The 10798-nt window shown below is 48.9% G+C and overlaps 1 protein-coding gene across 1 annotated transcript; it reads right to left on the bottom strand.

The window, feature by feature from the left end:
- Nucleotides 1-4825: 4825 nt before the first annotated feature.
- Nucleotides 4826-9153, bottom strand: FCRLB (Fc receptor like B; the record flags this gene model as incomplete). Its single annotated transcript, XM_080928945.1, has 6 exons — nucleotides 4826-5256; nucleotides 5407-5685; nucleotides 6160-6426; nucleotides 8213-8467; nucleotides 8816-8836; nucleotides 9120-9153. The coding sequence occupies 6 exons, from the start codon at nucleotides 9151-9153 to the stop codon at nucleotides 4826-4828; spliced, it is 1287 nt and encodes a 428-aa protein (XP_080785071.1).
- Between the last annotated feature and the right edge of the window lie 1645 nt (nucleotides 9154-10798).

The raw sequence follows: 10798 nt of genomic DNA, 5'->3' as shown, positions 1-10798 counted from the left end.
AGCTTGCTAAAATTGTTTTTTGTCTTGACTTCCTGGTTTGGGTTTTTGGTTTTGTTTTAACTTTTAAGTTTCCCGGATAAGCAGAATAGAGAAACGCTCGCACACTGGGTACTTTCATATACACGTAATTATTATTTTATGTTCATCTGATTTTGAATGCATGTCTGAGGGTATCAGAAGCCCTGGAACTAGAGTTACAGAGCGGTGTGAGCTGCCATGAGGGTGCTGGTAATTGAATAGGGCGGGGGCGGGGGAACATGTGAGGGGTTGGATGGGTGTCTTATGGAAGACCTAGTGCACTTAACCGCTGAGCCATGTCTCCAGCCCCTCCCTGTGCTTTTCAACAGTTCTATGGATAAGGGCAGGAGAGAATTGTGAACTGCATATTAGAAGTCTGAAGTAGGTTAGCAATTCACTTTAAAATTGTATTTAAAAGGCAAGATGTGGCTCAGTGGGAATCAACCAATAAATTTCTTGTGAAACAGAGTCCCACTCAGATGCCTTTTATTTGGAGAGAAGAGGTTCTTGCCCTGTGGCTCAGGATAGTTTTGACTCTAGAGCTAATTCTAGGCTACCAAGGACTAGAGTGGGGCCTTGTGCAATGGTTTGAATGAGAGTATCCCCCATGTTCCCAGCAGGTGGCGCCGTTACCGAGTTGTGTGTTCTTTGCATGGGCTTGTTGGGGTTGGAGATTTACCACAACAGTTCCTAGGGACACTTTTGTGGGTGTTTTGACAGTTTTTACTTCTGGTGAATATTCTTATGGACCTAAGGAGGCTGCATCTGACTTCCAGATGTTCATTTGCACATCCCCCAGTCTCTAAGAATCAAGAGGGAAGGACAAGTTTTTGGCGTCTTTTCTGCCTGCCCTGGGGACTTATCGCAAAAGAATCAAGACACATTTTCTCTCTGCAGTCATCACAGAGTTCCAGGATGCTGTAGAGAGAACATCGTGTGTCTGTATGGATGCGGCACTCATCAATAACTAATTTAATGGCCAATAGCTTAAGCAGGAAATAGGAAGTGGGATATCCAGTAGGCAGAAAGGATTCTGGGAGAAAGCTGAGTGTGAGAGATTTTCCTGGGAAGATGTAACAAGACCGACACACTGTACTGGAGCACAGCCTCGTGACAGAAAGTATATTAGAATAAATAGGTTAGTTTAAATTATGGTCTAGTCAGAAAAGAGCTTAGCTCTGTGGTCAAGGCATCTGCAAATGTATCTTGAGTCTGGGAGAATGAGGATGAGGAGGAAAGACCACCCACCTTCAACATTCTGTGGTGTGGCTGGTACCCGAAGAGGCCTTTCCATCCCATAATCACTTACCTTAGTTTCCTTGAGCCTAAATCAAACTCACTCTCTATTGCAACTCCTGGCTTCACATTTCAAACCTGTCTGCTGACTCCATAGTTTCTTTTTCATTAGGCTTTGAGGAGGAAGCAGCCCATTTCCTATACTTCCTCAACGTGAGGAAGAGTTGTGGCCAAAACAAAACAAAAATCTCTTCACAAATCTTCTCTCCTTCCATATCCTTCCCCGCCCCGGTATCCTTGTGATTTCAAACATTTCCTTTGCAGATTCTGCAAACGTCGAGTGAGCTCCAGTGCGGCATCACCCTTCACATCCCGTCACAAGTGGAGCTGCTTAATTGTAAAAGCTAAAAATAACTTCTTGTCCTCATGCTATCTTTGCCTCAGGCTCACCTCATCTGAAAAACTGTTGCCAGTTGTGGGTGTTGGCTCTCAATCTACGCAGACTAACTGGGGTGCTCAGGAAAGACTGGATAGAGAAGAGATTCCAAATTAGAAAGAAAGCAACTCCTGACAAGCAATTGGAGAAAACAAAGAAGGAAGAGAGAGAAAGAGAGAGAGAGAGAGAGAGAGAGAGAGAGAGAGAGAGAGAGAGAGAACCTTCCTTTCTTTAAGGAAAGCCAGTCATGAGCCTAAACACTGTTATATCTGGAGTTTTTCTTTGAAACTGTCCCTGTGGTTTCCCTGTTCCTTTGTGCCCTTCTAAAGGATAGAGGAGCAGTCATTGTCTTAACTGACGATTTTGTCGTCTTAGCCTATTCTCTCTCTTTGGGTCATCTCCCTCTCCCACACTTGTTCCAAATTTCAGAAACAGAAAAGGCCTGTAGGCAAATTCCTTATAAGAACTGACGTAGGTAATAGGCAGGTTTGGTGGTATAGGCTTATAATCCCAGCACTGAGGAGGCAGGGATGCGAGGACCAGGGACTTACAGGGAATCTTGAGCTTCATACTGAATACCAGGCCCATTGGGTTCCAAAGAGAAATACTATCTCTAACCAAACAGAAACAACAAAGTGTACATGTGTGCATGTGTGTGTGTGTCCCGGGGCATTAAGACATTTGCTGCAGCAAATTTAAAATAGCAAAAGTTTAAAAACAGTCTAACAGTCCACCTATAGGAACTGACAGAAGTTGTCTCTCTAGAAAGTAATTTCTGGAATACCATCCTGTCTTGGGCTCCTAAGTACTGAAGCATCCCCTAGCTGAACAGCTCTAATAATTAAAGACTTCATTCATTTGTCTGCCCTGGTAAAGTTACTGCTATTGCTCCCATTTGATCCTCAGAGAAACTCAGAAGCTCGGGCCTGCACAGCCCCTGCGCGGCTGAGGGTAGGTGAACACTTTGAGCTTGTACTTTAACCCACAGGATTTTGTTTAAACTCTCACATCGACAAAAAATGTAATGTAGAATATGATGTGGAATAATGGATCTCCATAAAGGTGGCAAACACTGAGCGAGGACAGAAACAAGTAAGGCTGAGATGCTGTGAACAGAAACCTGTTTGTCATCTAACTGGACACATTCGGGGCCCATGGCTACCACCATCTGGTATGAGAAGTGGCAGATGTAGAGTCTGAGGCTTGAATTTAAGATGCGGAAGTGATCAGAGGACCAGAGAGAAAGCAGCTTCCTTCCCAGGTATCACCAGCAATCTACCATCTCTACGTTCTGAGAGTGAGTTCCATGATGCTCCGGGGTAGCTGGCCTGTTTCCTGCAATGTGCTCGAGAATAGATTTGGATTTCCCTGGTGCAGGGTTTTCCCAGGGATCCTAACAAACATCAGAGGGAGCCATCTTCATCCTTCCCTCCCATGTGACACTTTGGGGAGAGGACTCAGAGGCCATGTCTTGAACAGGGTCTACAGTTTTCCTCTTCCACACAGAGTTCCCCATCCTCTTTACTGTCTGCCTCGATCACTAATTCTAAATGGAGGCAGATGATAAGGCAGGGAAATGAATGTGGAGGTTGCCAGTGAAGTAGACTGAAGAAAAGGCTGGTATGCTGGCCCCAATCAACTCATTTAATTTGCTGTAGTGTGTCTGTGATTCTTTATTTTTCTTCTTTTTTTCTTCTTCTTTCTTTCTTTCTTTCTTTCTTTCTTTCTTGTTTGGTTTGAGACACAGTCTCACTTTGTAGACTGGGTTGGGCTTGAACTCACAGAGATCTGTCTGCTTCTGCCTCCCTGGGACTTAAGGCATGCATCCCCAGCTCAGAACGTTAAAAATTATATATTATCATTGTCATCATCATCATCATCATCATTATATGGAATGGCCTGAGTATTTTGATTACTAAGCTTCTTGGCACTGATGGTAGCTGCTTCCTGTCTAGATCAGGAATGGCAAACAACTTGGGGGAACAAAGTCAGAAGGGGAAAAAGAGCCTGGACACTGGAAAGGCTGCTCTGGCAGAGCCTGCATTGCAGTTGGGAACTGGAAGCTCAAGGACACCGTAGATCAGGTAACTAATCTGGTGATCTGAACGTTGCTCCTCAGCATCTCAGACCTCAACAAGGGAAGTGGGTACTCTTGGGCAAGCACACATACACACACACACACATACACACACACACTAAATAATAATCAATGAAAGTATAAAATCGTGTCAGTTGTGGCTAATTGCTCAGAGGGAAACGGGAACTCACACGTTACTGAGTATCTATCGAGCAGGTTGAAAAACGCAAGGGTAGAGTTGCTATTGGTTCTCAGTCTTTACTGTGAAGCTTAATTGAGGAGGGTGTGATCCTGGAATAGAGTAAGATTAGTTCCACTAAGGTTAGTAAGATTAGTAAGGTAAGTAAGGTTAGTTAGTATGGCAGCTTCTCAGCTGCTCCGGAGTGGCTCTGTCCGGTCACATGGGGATAAAGGGTGCCTTCGAGGTGAGTCTGGCACAGAATCGGACCATTAAAGCCAGAAGGGAGAAGTCCACACTGAAATTTTTCCTACAACTGAAATCATACTCGGGATTTTGAAAATATACTCATTAGTTAATAGGATTTTGAAAGACGTTTCAATATAAGATAGTAAATTTATTGCAAAAAATTACAACTTGACCCAAAAATGGTCTAAAGTGGTCACTACCCTCAATGAATTCAAGTACAAAAATAAAAATCACCTACACTGGACTAGTAAACAACAGCCTTCTACTTCTGGGTTGTAGAAGAAGGAACACACCACAAAGGATGCTCTCAAACTATTGTGCAAGGTCAGACTTGCCTACAAGCTATCTAGGAAAGTGGAAATCCACAGCAGCACACTTCAGGGTCGTTTCTTTAAAAACTAACAAGCCGACCCAAAAAACAAACAAACAAAAAAAACCCCCAAAACAAACAAGCAAAAAAAAAAACCAAACAAACAAAAAAACAAAAACAAAAAAAAACAAACAAACAAAAAAAAAAAAACCACACACAGCAACACGAGGGGACAACTGACAGCCTTGGCTCAGATTTGCACACAAACTAGATAGTGCAGGCAAGGCCCAGGAGGAACCGTCCTGGAGAGAAGACTTGAGCCTAGTTGTCCACTCGGCCCTCCACGACAGTGGTCTCTGGGGCTGCAGGGCTCACAGTAACGGGAGAACTGGGTGTCTCGGGGGTCTCTGTAACCTCATAGAAGGCCCGAGGGTCTTTTAATCCCAGGACCACGCGGCTGAGGAGGCCTTTGAGTAGCTGCATCTCGTGAAGCAAGAGGTCCACCTTGGGCTGCAGAGCTTCGCGCGACTGGTCCCCGGACATGGGCAGAGGCGCACAGGCGTGTGGCCCGGCGGTGGCGACGTGGCCTTCGGGGAGCTGCAGCCCCGCAAAGGTGCTGTTTGGGACGGAAGTGACTGACGGGACGGATCTGGACACTGGGGTCTTCCGGAAGGAAAGCGGCTTGTCCCCGGGCGCCAATGCTGCAGCCTGTGGGGCTGGCTGGGTGGTGGACGCCAGATCCAGGACAGAGCCTGCAAGGCAACACGCTTGGTCACCCGTGACTACTCCACGCGGGCCGGAACTAACAGGGGGTGGAGGACCGAGATGGGAAGGTGGAAAGACTGCAGGAGGACCACGGGATGCAGGGGGTAGGGTAATCGCGATGCTGAGCTGTCACTCACCCCGCCCGGGGAGCTGCAGCCAGGGGCTGCGTTTCCGGACACTCCGGGTGGTGGTGGCCGCCTCACACCAGTACGATTCGAGCTCCTCCACCTCGGGCTCAGGAACCGTGTACTCGGCGCCCCAGTCGAAGCGGCGCACGGGCCGGCTGTACTTGTAGAAGGCGAACTGCAGCGGCGTGTCCCGCTTCTGCGGGTGCAGACGCGTCTCGCAGCGCAGCACCACGCGGCCCCGCGCCTCCTGCGGGCTCAGCGTCCTCAGCACCGGCGTCTGGAACAGCTCTGCGGGGAGGGCGGCCCCGAGGCCGTGGTGCTCGTAGGGTCTGCACGGGGAATGGTACCCCCACCAGGAACAACCTACCCACTGTCCCGGATCCCTCTTTTCCTTATCCAGAGAGGGCTCCTCCCAGACCCGGAGAACAAGGGACAGGGGAAAGAAGACTGGTTCGGGGAGACTGAGACTGGGAATGAGGGGGAAGATGGAGACAGTTTGAAGGGAGGCGGAATTCTGACAGATGCTACAAGTTACGTCTTAGCTAACAGTCAGTTGGCATTCTCTAGACTTGAACAGCTGCGGTTCTCCGTAATGACGCTTTAGACGGGGCAAGAATTCCTTGCTCCTAGTGGGATCCCTTGCTAGAACAACTTGGGTGCGTGTCCCAGGGAAGGGACACCTACAGAGCAGCCTGCGAAACCCAATCTCCTCTTTCCCCTTCCGATTCCAGCCCTAGAATGTCCCCGTGATCGTCTCCCCACCTTGCACGGTCACGGCCACCTTGGAGGAGAACATGGGCGCACTCTCCACCGGGATGCGCATGGTGCCCGAGCACTGGTAGTGACCGCTGTCACTGGCTCGCGCTTGCAACACCGTGTAGTTGGTGCTAGAATGGAAGTATCTCACAGCCTGGCCATCATGGTAGTAATGAAGCTTGTAGATGACTTTGTCATACCAGCCACGGCAGCGCATCACCAGGGACTCTCCCTCGAACACCGCCGCGTAAGGCACTTGCAGAATTAGCCAATCTGCAACGGACCCCACACAGTTTCACTCTTCAGAAAAATCCATCTCTGCCAGGCATGGTGGCTCATGCTTTTAATCCCAGCAGTAAGGAAATAGAGGCGGGGGGGGGGGGGTCCTTGTGAGTTCGAGGCCAGCCTGGTCTACAAAGCAAGTTCCAGAGCAGCCAGGGCAACTCAACCCAACCCAAGAAATCCCAGCTGCTCAGGTCTCCCTTCCCCCCTTCCCTCCTTCCCCAACTCTCCTCCCGCAACCCCCCCACCCGTGGCTGTTTTCACTCCCCTGGCCACCAAACCCTTTTCCTATTTTCTACACTCTCCCAGTGGAGAGTGGGCCTAGGTTTGCTGCTCTGATGACTCGCACCTGGGGTCCTGACTGAACAGAAGGAAAGAAAAGTGGTACCAAGGAGGCAAAGATGCCTCAGACTTGGATCCAGCCCCACAGATTCTCTTTTCAAAACCAACCATAGACCCCACAGTATGACTTGAAGGCCTTCCTCACCTAGCCCCTGATAACCTCTTCCCTGACCCCATTTCTTTTTAACTTGCCCCACCTTTCATTCGACACAAGCTAGGCCCAACCACACTAAACTGCTTAAGAAAAAAAAAGTTCTGTATAGAGCCCAGGGCCCTTGTGAAAGCTATTTTCTCAACCCAAAAGACCCTGCTTCTCAGCTTAATTTCAGGCCTACTTGCCCTGCATGTTTGTGTTTAGGCCTTATCTCCTGAGGGAAACATCTCTGAGAACAGCCTTAGGTATATTCAACTGCAGCCTGATTGTACCACCACCACCATCATCACTACCACACCATCACCATCACCACCACCATCACTGCAGCTGACACTAGCCTTAGTACATCCTAGATGCCATTTTAGGTATCATTATTTACTTATTCATTCATTCAGAATTAGGTGTGTATGCATGTCTAGGAGGGTGTGTCCTCATGAGTGCTGGTGCAAGTGTCAGAGGAGGCAAGAAGAGGGTGCCATATGCTCTGAGTCTGGAGTTATAGGTGGCCAAGGCCTGATGTGGGTGCTGGGAACTCAACCCCAGTTCTCTCCAGCTCCGCATGATTCATTCTTAGCCACTGAGCCATCTCTCCAGTCCCCATTTTAGGTATTATATCTTTAAAAAACAAAACAAAACAAAGAATTCCACTAGCCAGGTGTGCTGCGCATGCCTGTAGTCCCAGCACTTGGAAAGTTGAAACAGGAGGGTTGAAAATCAAGGCGTGCCCAGGTGACATATGGAGGAGACGCTGTCTCCACGAAGCTCTGCAAGGCATCGTGATGGTTTCTGTGCCACTGTCTGTCAGCTGTGGCCACCCCTGCTTTAATGACCTCCAACAGGAAACCTCTAGAAGTGTAAAATGCTAATTGAAACATTTCCTGGTGTTCTTTAAATGCTTAATAAACGTGACCATCTGCCCAGGTAAGACGATTAATCCCCCATGTGAAGCTGCTAATCATGTACTTAGTGGATGTATCATTATTACTTTTCCTACCCGGTTTTCTGTTTGTTAGTTTGACTCAGGTGGTTATTCACTATGCATCTCTGGCTGGGCTGCAGATTTGCACTCATCCTCCTGAAACTAGGTCACCTCCCCCCTAATGTATTAATAATATTAATTTGCTTCATACTCCATCAGGAAGACAAGGGGGGAACCTTTTGGACCAGGAAATCTTTACTGAAGGCCTCTGCCTACTCAAGGTGGGACTATGTGGCCCCCCTTTTTTTCTTGTCTCTTGGGATTAGCCTGGTGTCTACCCTGCCAGCAGGGCCAGCACTCACCGTTAGACACGGAGAGGTGGATGGGATCACTGACCGGTGCTCCTCGTGTCTGACATCGGTACACCCCTGGTGCCTGCACCTCAATGCTCTTCTTGTGGGAGGGCAGGAGGACATGGCCCAAGTACCAGAGAGTGCTAATGGGCCGGAGCTCCAGCAGCAGGGGGTGGTACCCATCACATCTCAGGGTTACTCGCTCCCCCTTGAAGATGGTAGTCCAAGGTGGGTGTAGAGAGAGTACAGGCTTCTCCAGAGTAGCTGGGGATTTGGGGGATGGGGCCGTGTGAGGGAGTAAAGTAAGATGAGGTGCCTGCCCAAAAATAAAGTCCCAGGATTGGGAATTGTTGGAAAACACCAGTTTCTGGGTCCAAGCCCACAGTGGAATCCACCCTGGCAATGAGGGAGACCACAGGCACATGACTCCAAACAAGGAGGTCTGTTAATCATAAGCCGTTTCCGACTGTGTCTCCGCTCAAGATCACTTAGTCATCAAGATTGAGCAAGACTGGGGGAGGGGATATCATCTTAGAACAGCCAGGAACTGGGTTATCTATCCGAGTGGAACTCATCAGAGCTTGGATGAGGGAAGTATGATGGATGACTTACCAGCTTCCCCACTGCTCGGAACTGCAAAGCAAGAGAGAAAGAAGGAGGAGGGTGAGGAGTGCCATCCATGACAGCAAAGACTCCTGATCCCAGGAAAGCCTGAGTGGTGTCAGAACCTGCTTTCCTTTGTCCATCCCAAGTTACCCAGCATTGAGAAGGCTAACTCCATGTCATTCCAAGGCAGACAGTGAACCATGTGAAACCTGAGGTCCGCAAAGCCAGCTCTCTTAGCCCACATCCCTGCCCTGCCTCACTCTCCCCCTCCCTGAATCCTGCTAATGCCTCCTCCTCATTACTGACTCACCCAGAAGCAGGAGGGCTGTAAGTATCCACCACATGACTAATCTGCCTGCAGGCTCTGTAGATGTTGGAGTCCTGAAGGAGGGCCAGAGAGGAGGAAAAAAAAAAAAAAGGAGGCAGTAGCTGACAGTGTGACAGTGAGAACCAGGAGACACTGTCATTTCTTTTGTCCATTCCCACTTCCTCAAGACGGTGGAGCACAGAGACCAGGATGTCACCTGGGTGTGTTACTCACCTACCCCAGACATCAGGCACTGTCCTGTGTACTGTCTCTGCAGTCAGGTCCTGGCTCAGCCCAGCCTTGACTTCTACAGAGAGGCCCTACAGAGCTGTGCCTTCTCTAGCTCACACATAGATCCCCAGGCTCCAACAGATGTCAGCAACGCCCACCCCCGCTACATCCTTTCCCCAGCACCCAGTCCCACTGATGTTCTAGCCCATCTTATCTCTGCTTAATCCCTGATGACAGGTCTTCTTGGTGCAAGGCCTAGAGTGGTCATTGTGTGTCCCTTGAAGCAGAGCTTACACCCTCCCACAAATGAGTAGACAGAAAGGTGTGACTCATCCATCCAAGCCTGCTTCTGCAGACCTGTGGCTCTCCAAGTCAAAAATCAAAAGTATTTTCTTCTCCTCCCTTCCTCGAATCTGAAACACTTCTTCCCTCCCTGCCCACAATGGTCTAACGCTATGGTACCTCCAACTCGCTTACTCCTTTCTTCTTTCCTTCCACCAGACCCCAATACCCTTCCCCAGCCACGTCCTAGTCCCCAGGGCTTGTGGCCTGGGAGAGAGAGAGGTCTGACTGCAAGAGCCCCTTGGGCTTCTCAGATCCGACCTCTCTGCTCCTCCCGCACTCTGAGCCACGTGACCACACATGAGCAATGAAGAGACTGAATTTCAGGTAAATGTTTAATGAAGTTTCCAACCTGACAGTATGTCTCCCTGAGCTCTACCCTGTTTGTGCTGTTTAGAACCAGGACGCCTGCTGGCCTTGGAACTCTAGCAGGAAGGAGATCAGGGATCAGATACAGCCAGTTCTCCAAGATCTCATCCTCCAACTTTGCTGATGCACCAAGTTTTCCTCTGAGAATTACTTCACATTTAATTTTCCCCCCCCCGATAAAATACAAAATGCCTCTGAGAAAGATATGGCCAGTCTTTTAAATTATGGTGACCTTTTTGGATCTTGCTTTGGGAGCATGATTTGATGGGGTGGAGGGAGGGGGAGGAGTGGGAGAGGGAGAGATGGGGAGAGTTAATTTATAGGTCTGAAAAGTAGCAAAGTATCTGATAAGGTGAGCAAGAGTGGGGGAGGGAGGGAACTAGATAGAGCTGAGATGAATGCTCCATTCAGACAACAGTCCAGTGCTTTCTTTGAGCCCTGTTTGCCTCCTCTTCTTGGGAGCAGCATGGGATCCCTCACATTAACCACAACCTATCCCCATGATCTGACTTCTGCACAGCCCACTACCTTTTAACTACAGTAAAAGTTCATAGAGTCTACACAGCAGACTATTTTGGCTTCTCATAGGTCAGAACAGAAATCTCTGTCCCGGTTTGTTTATTCCTGGCCCAGGGAGTGGCACTATTTGGAGATATGACCTTGTTGGAGCAGGTATGGCCTTGTTGGAGTAGATGTGCCACAGTGGGTGTGGGCTCCAACACCCTACTCTTAGCTGTCTG

The sequence above is a fragment of the Micromys minutus genome (genome assembly GCF_963924665.1).
Source record: "Micromys minutus genome assembly, chromosome: 1".
In the NCBI taxonomy this organism is placed as follows: domain Eukaryota; kingdom Metazoa; phylum Chordata; class Mammalia; order Rodentia; family Muridae; genus Micromys; species Micromys minutus.
Note: the sequence above shows the minus strand (reverse complement) of the source record. Positions and strands in the feature narration are given on the sequence as shown.